Below are 16,215 nucleotides of genomic sequence, written 5' to 3'. Positions count from 1 at the left end.
CAATTTACAATGCTGGGTTGGTGGAAATTATTTACAGACGTTTTTCAGATGTATGTAGTGTAAGAGAGCAGAGTGCTTAATAAATATTGGCGTTTTAGTCAAATGCCAAGTGTGTAAAGCAAACCTGGAATTTGATTAAAAACTCTAATCTGGGGTTGAGTCCTCTGATAGAGGAATGTTTAAATCTATCTAGAACAACAATCAGTGAAGACAAAGACAGAAGAAAGATCGATGAGATAGAACACGCTAAGAGCCAAATGCGAGTAAAAATACGTGCTGAATTTGTGTTCTACAAAAGAACCTTTCAATAAACTTTTTGTTGTTGTTGTTTGTGTGTAGAAGATTTCAATTATTATCCTTTTTCCACTATGAATAACCTTTTGTGAAATGGGAAGGTCAGAATGAATGTACTCTAAGTGCACCAGCCAAACCACTTGATGTGACAGAGAAAAAAACAAAAACATTTTTGAAATAAATGTGTCTGTGCCTGAAAGTGTTATGCTTTCACGACTTCGGGGTTTACAACTAGCCATTCTGAAAGACCTGAATCACAGAAAGTCACATTTAGTGCGAAAAACAATGTGTTTTTCCAAGTGTCCCTAAAAGCCTTGTAGGAAGCTCAGAAGCAAAGACCAGGACACTCTGTGTATCTTCAGCAGGCTTTTTTATTGAGAACGTGCTGTCCAAGTCAAGTCCAACTAAAGCCTCGTTCACACCGCCCATGTCGCTAGTTTCTGCACTGTAAAGACGCTTGTGGGCGTTCCTAGTGCTGTCGCTCTAATGTTATGGCCGTATCTTTAGAAAATGCAGTCATAAATGATATATAAAACTAAGATATCATTCTAATTTGACTAGGAATTAGACTTAAACAAATGAAAAAATAGCATCTGTTGGAGAGTACCGTGATATTAAACTACAGCAGTGCCCAGTGCATTAAATCATTAACCAGATTAACGATCGATCAATCAACGAATTAAACCGTCAAAAATGACTAAAACGTCATTCGAATTTGACAAATAATAATTGAATCTTGTCCCTAATAATCAAGTCAAGTCAGGTTAAGTCAAGTGTATTTGTATAGCGCTTTTCACAATACAGATTGTATCAAAGCAGCTTCATAGTATTTAATTAAAATAATACAACAAGGTTTGTTTCTGATGGAATTTATTGATTGATAAAATTAAAATTAAATATCCCCAAAATATCCCCAACTGAGCAAGCCAAAGGCAACAGTGGAAAGGAACCGAAAAACTCCATCAAGTGACCTAATGGTGTCCTAAAACTCCATCAGGTGACCTAATGGAGAAAAAAAAAAAAACCTTGGGAGAACCCAGGCTCAGTCGGGGGCCAGTTCTCCTCTGGCGTTTATAAACTAGAGGTCGGATTGTAGTTTGAACTGTAAGATTAAAAATATTATATGAATGCCTGGCTGAAGAGATGCGTCTTTAATCTAGTTTTAAACTGGGAGAGCGAGTCTGAGAAACGAACAGTATCAGGAAGACTATTCCAGAGTTTTGGAGCTAAATGTGAAAATGCTTTCCCTCCTTTGGTGGTTCTGGATATCCTAGGTATGACCAAACGCCTTGAATTTAGTGATCTTAAAGAGCGCAATGGATTATAGGGCGATAGAATATCCATTAAATAAACTGGAGCTAAGCCGTTTAGGGCTTTATAAGTCAGTAGCAATACCTTGTAGTTAATACGGGACTTTATAGGTAACCAGTGTAGTGATATTAAAATCGGTGTTATATGATAATATTTTCTTGATCTAGTTAGAACTCTAGCGGCGGCATTTTGGACTAACTGTAGCTTGTTTATTGAGGATGCAGGACAACCAGCTAATAAAGCATTACAGTAATCTAGTCTCAAGGTCATGAATGCATGAACTAACTTTTCTGCATCAGAAACTGATAGCATATTACGTAGCTTAGCAATGTTTCTAAGGTTGAAAAAGGCTGTTTTTGTAACATGAAATATGATTTTCAAAAGACAGGTTGCAATCTAATATAACACCCAGGTCTTTTACTGTAGAGGATAAAGTAACAGGACATCCTACTATGTTAAAATTGTATTGTGAGAGGTTTTGTGGGTGGTTTTTTTAACCGATAAGTAGTACCTCCGTCTTGTCTGGATTTAATAAAAACTCACTGACTGCCAACAGTTTCATCACACATCATTTTATTATATCCATGTGGTTACAGTCCTGTCTTGCCTGCCCTCGAGACGGTGACAGTGAGAGCTCCACTGACAGTCTTCACTCCTATTGGATGTGTCTCTGGTGTCACCATTGTCCTGTGCATTGAGTGACCAGCACCAAGTCCAAGCCTATTAATTTACACCCAAATTTAGCATTTTAATCAACAGTAAAAAAAAAATGTTAACCTTTTACCATATGTCTTGGAGTATCGCAATAATATCGTATCGTGATACGTATCGAATCGTGACATGAGGGTATCGTTACTCCCCTAGTTTATATACATTTGAGGGGGCAGTGCTTAGAAATGGAGACAAAGCACCTGGCAGACCTTATAGCTGGGAAGGAATACGTGAAAAATCATGAAGATTGGGCACTTCTGGAAAAGTTTTTGATTTTTGGCAGGGTGTTAGGTATGGGCCTAAGGTTTTTAAAAAACCATGGATACAAGTTGGGGTGGTCCCCCTAGTGGCCGGTATCGATAAAAACCAGAATGGTGCCTGCATAAAAGAGAACTCTACACCCCTCACTACACTCTAGCTCAATATCTTGACATTGCCATTCGGATAAGCTCTGTTCTTCACGTCACGCCCGTCCAGCCTGCTCTTCACGTCATGCCTGCTAAGTCTGAGTATCTTCACGTCATTCACGTCATGCCTGTTCAGCCTGAGTCTCGTCCCGCCGAGACCGCCCTGCCAGAGTTTCTCCCTGCTGAGCCTGAGCTCCACGTAAGCCCTGCCGAGCCTGCACTTCACGTCAGTCCTGCTGAGCCTACGCATCACGTCGTGGCCACCGAACCTGAGACTGTTCACGTCGTGCCTGCCACACAAGAAACTGTTCACGTCCCGTCTGCCGAGCCAGAGACTGTTCACGTCCCGTCTGCCGAGCCAGAGACTGTTCACGTCCCGTCTGCCGAGCCAGAGACTGTTCACGTCCCGTCTGCCGAGCCAGAGACTGTTCACGTCCCGTCTGCCGAGCCAGAGACTGTTCACTTCACGTCCGCCAAGCCAGAGACTGTTCACGTCACGTCCACCGAGCCAGTGTCTCCGGACAAGATGGCTGCCGCCGAGCCAGTGTCTCCGGACATGATGGCCGTCGCCTGAGCCCTTAGCAGAGATGGCCACCGCTACGCCTGAACCTGAGCCCTCAGCAGAGATGGCCGCCGCCACGCCTGAACCTGAGCCCTCAGCAAAGATGGCCGCCACCACGGTGTCTGTCCCTGAGCCGGTGTCTGTCCCTGAGCAGGTGTCTCTCCCTGAGCCGGTGTCTGTCCCTGTTCCCGAGCCGGTGTCTGTTTCTGTTCCTGAGCCGGTGTCTGTTCCTGTTCCCGAGCCGGTGTCTGTTAGTGTGTCCCTTGACAGGACTATGGAGGCTGCACTGCCATGGCCTCCCGAACTGGGTCGTCACCTCCCTGGCCGCCTGAAAGGTCGTCACCTCCCTGGCCGCCTGAAGGGTCGTCACCTCCCTGGCCGCCTGAAGGGTCGTCTCCTCCCTGGCCGCCTGAAGGGTAGTCACCTCCCTGGCCGCCTGAAGGGTCGTCACCTCCCTGGCCGCCTGAAGGGTCGTCACCTCCCTGGCCGCCTGAAGGGTCGTCTCCTCCCTGGCCGCCTGAAGGGTCGTCTCCTCCCTGGCCGCCTGAAGGGTTGTCTCCTCCCTGGCCGCCTGCAGGGTCATCTCCTCCCTGGCCGCCTGCAGGGTCGTCTCCTCCCTGGCCGCCTGCCCCGCCCTGGTCGCCTGCTCCGCCCTGGTCCCCCGAACTGCCGCAGTCTCCAGGCCCTCCATCCCGCCCCCGTGTCCGCCTCCGCTCCACCACCCTCCTGGACTATTCTTTACTGGGGAGTGTCTGGTTATGTCATGATTCACGTCTGTGTTCCCCTGTCTTGTCCCATGTTAGCAGTTCCCCGTTATGTTGATTACTCTCCCCAGGTGTTTCTTATTAGCCACGCCCCCTTGTTATCTTGTTTAGCTTGTTTGCCTGTGTATTTAAATCTCTGTGCTTCAGTTGTTGTTTGTCGGTCGTTGTAGATGTAGCTGTTCCTTGTTCCTGTCCTGAGTTTGGTTGTTTGCCCTGGATTTCCTGTTTGTTTCATTAAAGTAGTGCTTGCATGTGGGTTCTCTCTCCGCTTCGTCTTTGCCTCACCGTTACACCTTGTATCAAACAAAATAGAAAAAATTACATTATACAACAATTTAAGACTAAAGGAAGCTGAGATATAACCTTTTATCTTTTCGGCGGGGGCCAATTTGGATTTTATGGATAACTGCCACTAGGGGGACCACCCCAACTTGTATCCATTGATTTTTGAAAACCTTAGGCCTATACCTAACACCCTGCCAAAAATCAAAAACTTTTCCAGAAGTGCCCAATTTTTATGAATTGCATCCTAGCTATTAAACTTAGCATGCAAATGAAGTATACTAGCAACCCACCCCAGACTCTAGAGTGTCACCAGTCCTAATCCAATCAGCATAACTATTCAAAGAATGGGACAGGGCCATTAAAGACAAATGATTCATCTGATGTCATCATCTTTACCCTTAAATGCTAAATTCAATGTACTTCACCTTCGTTTTTCACGTGATGTTGTGTCAGGGCATAGTAATCTTAACGTGTTCTTTATCAATCTCCCTCTTCAGGTGGCGCAGGAGCGAGGCAGCAGGTGCAAAAGTCCCAGCCGGTGTCTGAGAACAGCAGTGCGGCTCACAGTATCGGCAGCACACAGAGCACGCCGTGTTCAAGCAGCAGTAACGCATAGAGCAGCTGGACCCAATCCTGCTCACATTGCTGTTATGCTTCGTAGAAGAATGGAAGAATACGTGATTAAGTAGCATAGCTTGAGAACACAATGCCTTATTATTTTCACCATCTGAACTGAAATGTTTAGGCTGAATTTACAACCGGATGAAATAAGCTACATTTAGAGGTGAGGGAAATAACAAAATCAAGATCTCAGACAGTTTTAAATGTTACTTTTTTTTTCTTCCTTAAACCCCACAAGAGAGTGTTGTTTTGCCTTATATGGTTGGGATCAGTGTGAAAATAACAAAGGCTGTTTACACCAGCTATTATGGCATGAAGGCGGTCCAGGGGAACAGTTCGTACTCGGCGAGGTTACGCAAGGTTAGTCTGCGCCTAAACAATGATCAGTGCCTTTCCCCATCGAGCATACATAAGATATTTGACGAGAGAAATATATTTAAAGATTCGAATGGTCGGTTTGTCCATAGCTGACTTTAATACCCAGATGCCAATTAATTCTATAGGAGTTTTTGGCATATTGTAAAATAATGTATATTCTGTGAATATCAAATGGAATGCATAGAGATTTAAAGTGGAAATAACTCCATTAAAAAAAGCTTTAACTAAAACCAAATATTTAACAAATGTTTATACATCGTTAAGAAGATCATTTTAAAATGACACAATTAATCATAAAGGCTAATATAAATTCATTTACATATATACATGCATAAGCTCTTTCCCAGAATTGGCCTTTAAAAGATAGTTGCAAAACTTAAATTATGATGTTCATTTTCCCTCCCATATTTTGCTGTTTGATAGCCACTATTAAAGTCTCTGTACAGATAATTACAGATAATAAGTGTTTTATCAATAAAAAATTGACTTATATATTTTATAGAATGTTATTTTTAAATGCTGGGCATTATTATTCAACATTAGTATAAAAGGTAATGATTTCAGCAAACAGCAGACTTTTATATTTTGATATTTCATCCTTAAAGTCCTAAATCAAAATGAGTATTTGTTGAGAATGATTTAAACAGTCTCTTTCTACATAATCCGAGGCCAAAGAATGGGCATTTACTTTCCAGTCTTTTGGGGTGACAGCAGCATCTGCGGTCTATATGTTTAGGTACTAACCTACCACTAAAGTCAACACAAAATCAACTTTTCTCAACAACAAAAAAGAAATATTACTTTATTTCTGCTGTGTATGTGAAGTTAACATTTTGGGATTGTTTTTAAACATCCATACAGATGCACTTGTGAAGTGCAAGAAATGTATGAATGCAAAGCCAGAGTAATCCCACCGTCAAAACTTTACATGAATGTCAATACATTATAAGTGCCTTAACTTTGAGTATATGCTTAATTTCAGAGATCAAATGAGGCAAGAAGGGAAGTGGTGTTTGCTTTGCTTTAAGCACAGTATATACCCTCTGATGTGAAAATCTGCCAAACCTGTGCATCTAGTTGTTTGGTTGTTTTTAGTATCCAGTGTTGCTTTTTTTTTTTTGGTTTGTGTTGCTTGCTACAGACTGTACCTATAGAATGTACTTTATTTCAAACCTTAGTTTCATTGTAAACATGTATAAATGTCTCCTATAAGAGAAAAGAGAGTAAGAATTTAAACATTTATTTGTGTATAGGTGTATTTTTCCAGAGATATATATATATATATACATAGAGCCACCCTATAATTCTATCTGCATACTGTGAATTTTTGTGGGCATATTTCTATAAGTTTTTGTGTGTTTTCTCTAAATCTAAACATAGTCCATTATGCTGAAGTGAGCTGCATTCACTTATATTCTCCTGACATAGTCATATAAAATAAGATTTTATTATAGATATATTTTTTATATGAGAACACTATATTATTTGGAATACAAAATATATTTTGATGACACAAATGGTTTTATCTCTCTTTTAAGCTCTTCACCATTTAAGTGTCTGCGTGTGTTTGGTCACACTATAGCTCTATGTAACTATGTATGTGGGTTTAAATGAATGTTTATTTGTATAGTCCTTGTCGTATTGTGTCTTTTGGGAATGTGTAAAACAATGCTGTCATGTCTAACAGAGTTTGAATCTATATAGGTGTAATCAAGAGTCATTAAATGGCTGTAACAGAGGCCTTTATCAAAAGGTCTTTCTCTCATTCCAGCAAACACTCTTTCTTGAGATAAACTTTTTTATTCTAAAATGTAAGTTCACACTGCTGTGTTTGACACAGTGGTTTTCCTGTACGTCGATTGGTGAAATTGATTGTGCTGTCTTTCTGTTTATCTACCTCATTTGAGTGTGTGTCTATGTGTGTGTATAAGGTTTCATTGTCTTGACATCAAGAATATGTTACTGTACATATTGTGTGGATCTTGATGTGACAGTACACAACGTGTCAGTCGCCGGGCTTTCCGACAAAAGAGGAAAGTCTGAAAGATGTAAATGTGAACCTATTAGAATAAGACTTTAACGTTTTCAGGCTGTCTTGCTCTGAAACTACACACTATTCGTGGATATTTTTTGTATTTTTTTTTTTTCTCCAATGGTATGTGAAACCTTGTAGTGTTTGTAAATACAATGTGGTGTAAATATGCATGCTATATGTATGCTCTGTATATACCAAATAAATTCTTGTAATCTTTTGGGAGTTTGTTTGTGTGCTTATTTAAAATAGTCACTGGGCAACACATTTCTTCCAATAAGTGGGTCAATGAGAACATTTTATTGGGTATGTTTACATGACATCAATGTACTAAAAACTTTTCCCCTTTTACACAGATCCACGAAAACGACTAAAACCGCTGTGTTATTCATGCAAGCCAGTAGTCGGCGATGTTAATTTGTAAAGAAACACGAGCCTGACTGAACAAGACATGACGTCACCGTTTTCACAGATTCGTTTTTGTTGTGTACATGGAGACGATAGAAGTATTGTTGTCAAAAACTTGCACTTTGTAACCCGTTTTCAAAGCTTGCTGTTTAAATGAGCGGCCAAAACGCATACAAAGTTTTCCGCTTTAAACATTGTTTTGTAAAAATCCTAAAATATAAAAAGGAATGGAAATAAAGCCAATTTAGATAATAATGATCGCAATTTAGATTAGGGTCCAATTCTCATTATTAACTAACTATTAACTATGACTTTTGCCTCAATAAACTCCTAAATCCTGATTATTAATAGGTAGGGTAGTTTGTTATGTTTAGGTATTGGGTTGGATTAAGGGATGTAGAATATGGCCATGCAGAATAAAGCATTAATATGTGCTTTATAAGTACTAATAAACAGCCAATATCCTAGTAATATGCATGCTAATAAGCAACTAGTTAATAGTGAGAATTGGCCCCTAAACTAAAGTGTTAAAAAAAAAAAAAAAAAAAACAGCCCTGAGAGAAATGGAAAGTCATCACTTTTAACTGGCCAACACTGACCAATATTACTTGTAATGTAATGTGTCCAATTGTTTATCAACTTTTCAACAAAAAAAATAATAATTCTCCCAGATTAAAATGATGATGATACAATGATCACAACAATAGATTCCAGGAAAGAAAAAGTTCTAGGAGGGATTTATTCAATAATGGAACTGGCTTTTTGTGTTAAACAACAATGACTCAATGTAGGTCATCAGAGTTTATTTGGGTTTTAGGTGTTTCAAAAGAGAGTGCGGTAAAGGGCTGACTTTGAGGTTGAGACACATTGTTGACATTCACAGTTGAACTACTTAAAATTGTCAAGTGGAATATATAAAGTGGAAAATGAATAATGTACTGTAGGCATAGAATGTGGCCTTGACCAGGATCTAACTACAGGATGTTTTAGTCCATGAAGCAAGATTTTATATTCCAAACTATAATCTTGATCCTTATCTAAACTCCATGCCGCTTTAAACACAGTTTTAAAAAACAAAATGCATTATCCTTTATGTGTGGTACAGTAATAACATTTCACAAATATGAAATTAATTTAACACATTTTTTTTCTCAGAGTATTTTCTCTGAATATAGAGAAACTGTTTAGTTTACAGTTTGACACCTGCACCTGAGATTCTATAAACCCTTGGCACAGACTTTTCTACATGCTGAAATCTCCACAGATGTGTGGTAGGGTCTCAGTTCAGTCCCACTCCAACAGCTGGCCAATTTGCCACATGAGAGTTTAAATATACAGCATTAAACATGGCAGTATCAATAAAAAGCATTTAATTTTGCTGAGTCGCCAACTCTATTTTGATGACAGCACTGGGGTGGCTGTATATTTAGCCAAAGAGGGAGAAGGAGCTCAGTATTTATGGCTGGAAACACTGGACAGTCTCCAGCGCTGAAATCTATAGCCATAAAATTATACCACATAAAATGAAACTGCTCTGTCATGATTGTGTGCCAACACAAACCAACACTCAAATACACACATCTGCACATAGTGCACGTGTGTATTCTTATGTAATGCATGCAGACATATATCAGTTAATTTATTCTCCCACACATTTGTGTTTGTCAATGTATTGAAACATGCTTTTGCATTTTTCTTCATAAACAACTTTTCACAGTAAAGTTCACTTAATGCATTAGGTATATTGAGCTAACAGTGAAAAATACTTTTTTTTTTAGCATTTGTTTATATATATATATATATATATATATATTTTTTTTTTTTTTTTTTGCATGAATGAACATTGAACAATATTATATTTATAAATGTAAATTAACAAATGCTGTAAACATGTTTCTTTATTGTTAGGTCACGATACACAATGCATTTACTAATGTTAAAAAAATAGAAAATTCGGTCATAATTTACTCACCCTCATGTCTTTCTTTTTTTATGAGAACACACACACACACACACACACACACACACACGCACGCATGCACACACACACGCACACACGCACACACAAGTTATTTTAAAGTAGTTTTAGGTGTTTAAATCCATATAATGAAAGTCAACGGCATCCAAAACTTTCAAGCTCCAAAAAGGAAATTAAATCATATGACTCTAAATCTTCTAAGGCATCACAATAACTTTGTACAGTAAGATGAACAGATTAAAATTTAAGTGAACCAATGAGGGTTGACTTTAGTTGAGTCGTATTGATTTATTCCATACCTTTATGTCCTTTTTGGAGCTTGTTTATTGGACGCACTGACTTAATATGAATAATATGCAGCTGAAGCATTCTTCAAACTATGTTCTTCTGTGTTCCACAGAAGAAAGTCAAACGAGATTAGAGTGACATGATGGTGAGTAAATGATCCATCAATGATCCAGGTTAACTATTCCTGCAACAAACTGAACTTTATTATAAAGTGTTACCAGAAAACTAAACAGGGAGTGTTAAAAGGGAGTGCAAAAAACAAAACATAAAAACAAGACTTTCTTTATCCCGTGTCACCATCCAGCATGTGTTGATATTTATGTAATGGCTCTTAACTGTTAAAGATGTTTAGAAATCGTTTTATCGTTCAAATCACCGGAGACCCCAGACTTCTTAACTGCACTTGAGGAATAATGGAATGCCACCCGTGGGCCACACACCAACATCAACAATCATATCGCCATGGAGACGAAACTGTGCCCCAAACTGTAGCCTCAGCCCCAAATGAGAACCAAATGCTTCAAGCCCCACACATCTAATATCTGGGGAGAGATGAAAATGACTTAATATTTCTATGTACACATAATGGAAAAATTGGACACAGATGAGTTTTATCTCAGGGCAGCAATATGAGTGGAGGTTGAGATGGGAAGAGTGTGAGGATCATTTCGTCCTTATTACGTGTAAACTATAATGACCTATGACCAATAGAAAAACACTGCTGGTGATGAACTGTATTTCAGAGAGAGAGAGAGAGAGAGAGAGAGAGAGAGAGAGAGAGAGAGAGAGAGAGAGAGAGAGAGGTTATTATTCACCCGAGAGCTGTTGACTTTTGAAGCAATATGGCCTAGATTCTCTAGGAGGACATGACAGCTGCTCTCCACCACTGCTTCAGCATCTCCCTTTTCACCAGACTGTAAACATAACCAGATGCTCTACCTGCCACCAATAAGCACCTGAATATTGATTAGTGGAGACAAATTGCCCAATCAGTCTGCTTAAAAAGTTAAAGCAGATGCAGAAAGTTCTGAGGCAGGACTGCAAGTTATTTCAGTCACTGGCTCTGCAACGAGTCTGAATCAGATGTGCACTTAACAGTTGCAGGTGCTGAAACATATGTCTCAATATTGGAAACGTAGTGCAAGAATGATCACGTTCCTGCGACCTCCTGTCGAACAGCGTGACTGGACTGTTTTATGTTTGGAATTGGCTGATGTGTGAGACTGCCAACCAATTTATACTGTGTATCATTTCATGGTTCTTCTTGTTACGCTCTGATCCACATAAATTTTGACAGATCAGATATCAGTGTTCAGACAATAAAAATACTGAGGAAAAGTATATTTGATTTCATAAATGATAACAAAAACCAGTAAAAAATGTACACTATGACAGTACATGTGAGATTAATCAGTTTTATAAACATAATATTATAACTTGCATCTGCACAAAATGACATGAATGCACAAATGAACTTGAACCAATTAACATGGTAATCAGAATGCGAAAGCTCCCATTTCAATACAACACTCCAATATGACTGACATTGATAATGCCAATATGCCATACTGCACGTATGTTTGGACCGTTTTCAAACTGCACAGTTTTTATATTTTCACAATGTAAACTCTTAATAAAATGTAGTACCTATTTTAAGAGTGCACAATTTCGAAAGCAGCGAATAATTCATAATTCTTTGTATTATAATGGTGTACTTATTGTAATGTTATTTCAGGATTTCAGGTTTTCACAAAAACAAATATGATCTTTGGATTGTGGGGGAAAATAGCAATCTGGGAAAACATGAATTCATATAATATGATCACAATAGATTTAAACTAGATTAAACTACTACATTTAAAGGAAATTTTTATAATGGACAAAAATACTTTAAGGAAGGAAGGATGGAAGGAAGGAAGGAAGGAAGGAAGGAAGGAAGGAAGGAAGGAAGGAAGGAAGGAAGGAAGGAAGGAAGGAAGGAAGGAAGGAAGGAAGGAAGGAAGGAAGGAAGGAACCAACCAACCAACCAACCAACCAACCAACCAAGCAAGGAAGCAACCAAAACCGAGCTACAAACCAACCAAAAAACCAAGCAACCAAGCAACCAGCCAAGCAAGCAAGCAACCAACCAAGCAACCAACCATCAAACCAACCAAGCAAGCAAGCAAACAAGCAAGGAAGCAGCCAACCAACCGAGCTACCAACCAACCAAAAAACCAACCAACCAACCAACCAACCAACCAAGCAACCAGCCAAGCAAGCAAGCAAGCAACCAACCAACCGAGCTACCAACCAACCAACCATCCAACCAAGCAAGCAACCAAGCAAGGAAGCAAGCAACCAACCAACCAAGCATCCAACCAACCAACCAACCAACCATCCAACCAACCAACCAACCATCCAACCAAGCAAGCAAGCAAGCAAGCAAGCAACCAAGCAACCAAGCAAGGAAGCAACCAACCAACCGAGTTACCAACCAACCAACCAACCAACCAAGCAGCCAACCAACCAAACATGCAACCAACCAAGCAAGCAACCAAGCAGCCAATCAACCAACCAGTCAACCAAGCAAACGAGCAACCATCCAAGCAACTAACCAACCAAGCAACCAATCAACCAATCAACCAACCAGCAAACCAACCAACCAACCAACCAACCAAACAAACAAACAAACAAACAAACAAACAAACCAACCAACCAACCAACCATCCAACCAACCAACCAACCAACCAACCAACCAAGCAAGGAAGCAACCAACCAACTGAGCTACCAACCAACCAAGAAACCAACCAACCAAGCAACCAGCCAACCAAGCAAGCAACCATCCAAGCAATCATCCAACCAACCAACCAACCAAGCAAGCAGCCAACCAACCAAACAAGCAACCAGCCAACCAACCAAACAAGCAACCATCCAAGCAACTAACCAACCAAGCAACCAATCAGTCAATCAATCAATCAACCAACCAACCAACCAACCAACCAACCAACCAACCAACCAACCAACCAACCAACCAACCAACCAACCAACCAACCAACCAACGAATGAATGAATGAATGAATGAATGAATGAATGAATGAATGAATGAATGAATGAACGAACGAATGAATGAACAAACACTGCCAGAGATGTAATCATTTATTTACTGCAATTATCCTGCCTCAGTTTTGAGGCTTAAATATCCTCAATGCTGTTTGGTTGTACCTGAAACCATCTGGTATGTTCCTCTATGCAGCCAGTGGGGGAGTGTGTCCCACGGCTGTACAAGAGAAGTCATAGGTGGAGTGTGGGGTCAGTTATTTTGTGTATTTGCATTGACTCCTCTGAGAGCAGAGGCCATGTACAGTTCAAAGATAAAAATGTGAGAAATGTGAGAAAAGTCGGTCAGGGCGCAGTTCATGTGTGGTGAGAGCAAGCTCTCAGTCATCAGAGAATTGTGTTTGATTGATGGTCCATGTTGAGAAGAAGAGGCTGCTTTGTTGGTGACCGCTCAGCCTCATTGAATGGACTCACAGAAGCATGTGAGCATGTTTACTGTTTTCATACTGTTACCAGGAAATAGGTTATTCTCAAAAGGAGACACCCCATTTCCTGACATATGAATTAATGCTCAAAATCCCTGAAACATACAGGGAAGAAGACAATTTAAAAACCTAATGGCAGTAGATGAAAAGTATGTCTGTATTCTGTATGTCAGTTTACTATGATACTTCTCAGTATATCATTTACTGTATTGTATATTTAAGCAACAAAACACGCATCGTGCTTGTTTGGCCACAGATAATCACAACTGTGCTAATATTCAGTAGTATTCAACTGCACAATTACGAGTGTGATAATGCTTATATATAACAGTTAAGAACTTTATTTTGAGAATGCACATTTCAAATAACATTTGGTCAGTTAGTAGTCCATCTATTTTTCTCCATCAGATAATTTTTTTTTTTTTAAAGAACATTAGAGGACTGGATATAATAGTTGTATATAGTATTGTATTGTTTATTGTATATTGTATTGTATTGCTTGGGCAGTAAAGAGCCTCTATTCTATTCTATTCTATTCTATTCTATTCTATTCTATTCTATTCTATTCTATTCTATTCTATAGTCACTCACCAGAATTAGAAACAAACACATTGTGCTGTAAGACCAACGAGCCCAGACTACTTTTTATTGTAAGGTTTGTGATGGCTCACACACACACACACACACACACACACACACACACACACACACACACACACACACACACACACACACACACACACACACACACACACACACACACACACACACCATGTTTCTCTGATGGATTTTGTGGAATGTAAATACGTTATCATGCATCCCTTTATTCACATGTTTATGTTTATTATGAGAGAGAGATTATGCAGAATTTGTCTGCATAAAGTGTTTCTAATTTACCTTGTTCCCCAGCCGGTGGTATTTGTGAGTAGCACACTGGCACTGCTGTGAATGTGTTTTGCAAGCAGCTGGTATTTGTTGGCACTTGCTGACATAATGGCTGGATTTTTCAGGCTTGTTACCTTAAGGTTTCCCTGAGGAGTCCTGAGGCACTTCCTGCTTTGTCAATAACAGAATAGCAGACGTCCCGTCTGTTTTGCACTTAGGTCAGTCCTGGCCACAGTTTGTGTCTCTTCTCTCTCCATGTGTCATTCTCTTTTACTCACTCTTTCTTCTCTTAACCCTTTAATGGGCGCATTAGTAGTAGTAGTAGTAGTAAATGAGATTAACTGAAATTACATTTAATAGTAAATTAATATTTTCCATCACAATGCACTGACTTCTATCATTTAAAATATTCTCCCTCAAATATAACTTATATAACTATAACAGGTGGAGTGTTACAATTTGAAAATCTTTTTGTTGGAGAAATCAGCCTTACTCTTGTGTAGGGCACATCCAATGCTTATCAGAGCATATATCTCCTAGTGTTGGCCTGTATTGTCTATAACTGAAGTAAAAGGCACTAGCAAACATACAGTAATATGTCTCCAAATGTGGGCTTATATTATTGTCTATAAGTGTAGTAAAAAGCACTTTGCAAAAATAAAGAAAATAATCTCTAAGCCCTGACAATAATTGAATTCATCCCATGCACATTAGAGCACATGTCTCCCGACATGGACCATTTTATTATGACTGATGTGAAAGGTACTAGAAAACCTATAGGAGAACCAGACATTGCTGATATATGGGGATGTGCAGTACTATGCAATACAAATGTTATTTCTATAGCACATTTAAAACTGCTGTCGACCAAAGTGCTTTCCAGCACAGATGTTACAACAAAAGCAATCACATGCAGTCACACAAACAAAATTAAATCCTGTTCTCTCAATCAGTTCTAAAAGCCATATTAAAAAGATACGACTTCAAACTAGACTTAAAAGCATCCACAGATGGGAAAGATTTAATGTGCATTGGAAGAGGGTTCCATAAGCGTGGAGCTGCCACAGAGAAAGCCCTATCACCCTTTGATTTGAATCTAGTTTTAGGAACATGATCTCATTCTTGTGTTTTGATAAGGTATCAAAAGGTCAACAATTTATTTTGGGCCAATACCATGCAAAGCTTTCAAAATCATCAACAAAACCTTAAACTCAATTCCCAGACAGCAACATAGTGTCGGCCCAGATCCGGCCCATCTGGTAAGCGTGGAATCCACATCCAGATGTGGCCCGGATCTGGGCCGACACTATGCTGCTGTCTGGGTTCTGAATTTTACAGGCAGCCAGTGTAAAGAAACCAAAACTGGGGTAATTCTCTCTCTTCTTTGTACGAGTCTAAAGTATGGCCGCAGCATTTTGCACAAATTGTAGATGGGATAATTGACCCTTGGATGTAGCTCAGTTGTAGAGTGCATTACATGTATGAGATCCTGTGTTCCATCTCCAAGCACTGTCAATACTAAATGCAATATTTTTGTCCATGCACCTTAGCAACTGTCTCCCAATATATATATAGTATATATAGGCTATAAATGTTTCAAACTTACAGGATTTTTTTTTTCAAGTCCATTGAGTGGGTTGTAGCTCAGTGGTTGTGTACATGTGTTGTATATAAATGAGGAACTGAATTCAGTCCCCGGCATCGCTATCAAGACAGTAATGCAAGCAATGCACATTTGAGCATATGTCTCACAATCTGTGCTTATAT

General features: G+C 39.4%; 1 protein-coding gene across 1 annotated transcript in view; it reads left to right on the top strand.

Moving 5' to 3' along the window:
* The window catches only part of tgfbr3 (transforming growth factor, beta receptor III), a 143,239-nt gene extending 137,126 nt beyond the window's left edge, over positions 1-6,113 (top strand). Inside the window, exon 16 of the mRNA XM_081381738.1 lies at positions 4,832-6,113. Coding sequence (XP_081237864.1) covers positions 4,832-4,950 — 119 coding nt within the window. The 3' untranslated portion in view covers positions 4,951-6,113. The remainder of the gene's footprint in view (positions 1-4,831) is intronic.
* Positions 6,114-16,215: the final 10,102 nt, after the last annotated feature.

This window comes from Scardinius erythrophthalmus, assembly GCF_964197995.2.
Source record: "Scardinius erythrophthalmus genome assembly, chromosome: 12".
Classification (NCBI taxonomy): domain Eukaryota; kingdom Metazoa; phylum Chordata; class Actinopteri; order Cypriniformes; family Leuciscidae; genus Scardinius; species Scardinius erythrophthalmus.
Note: the sequence above shows the minus strand (reverse complement) of the source record. Positions and strands in the feature narration are given on the sequence as shown.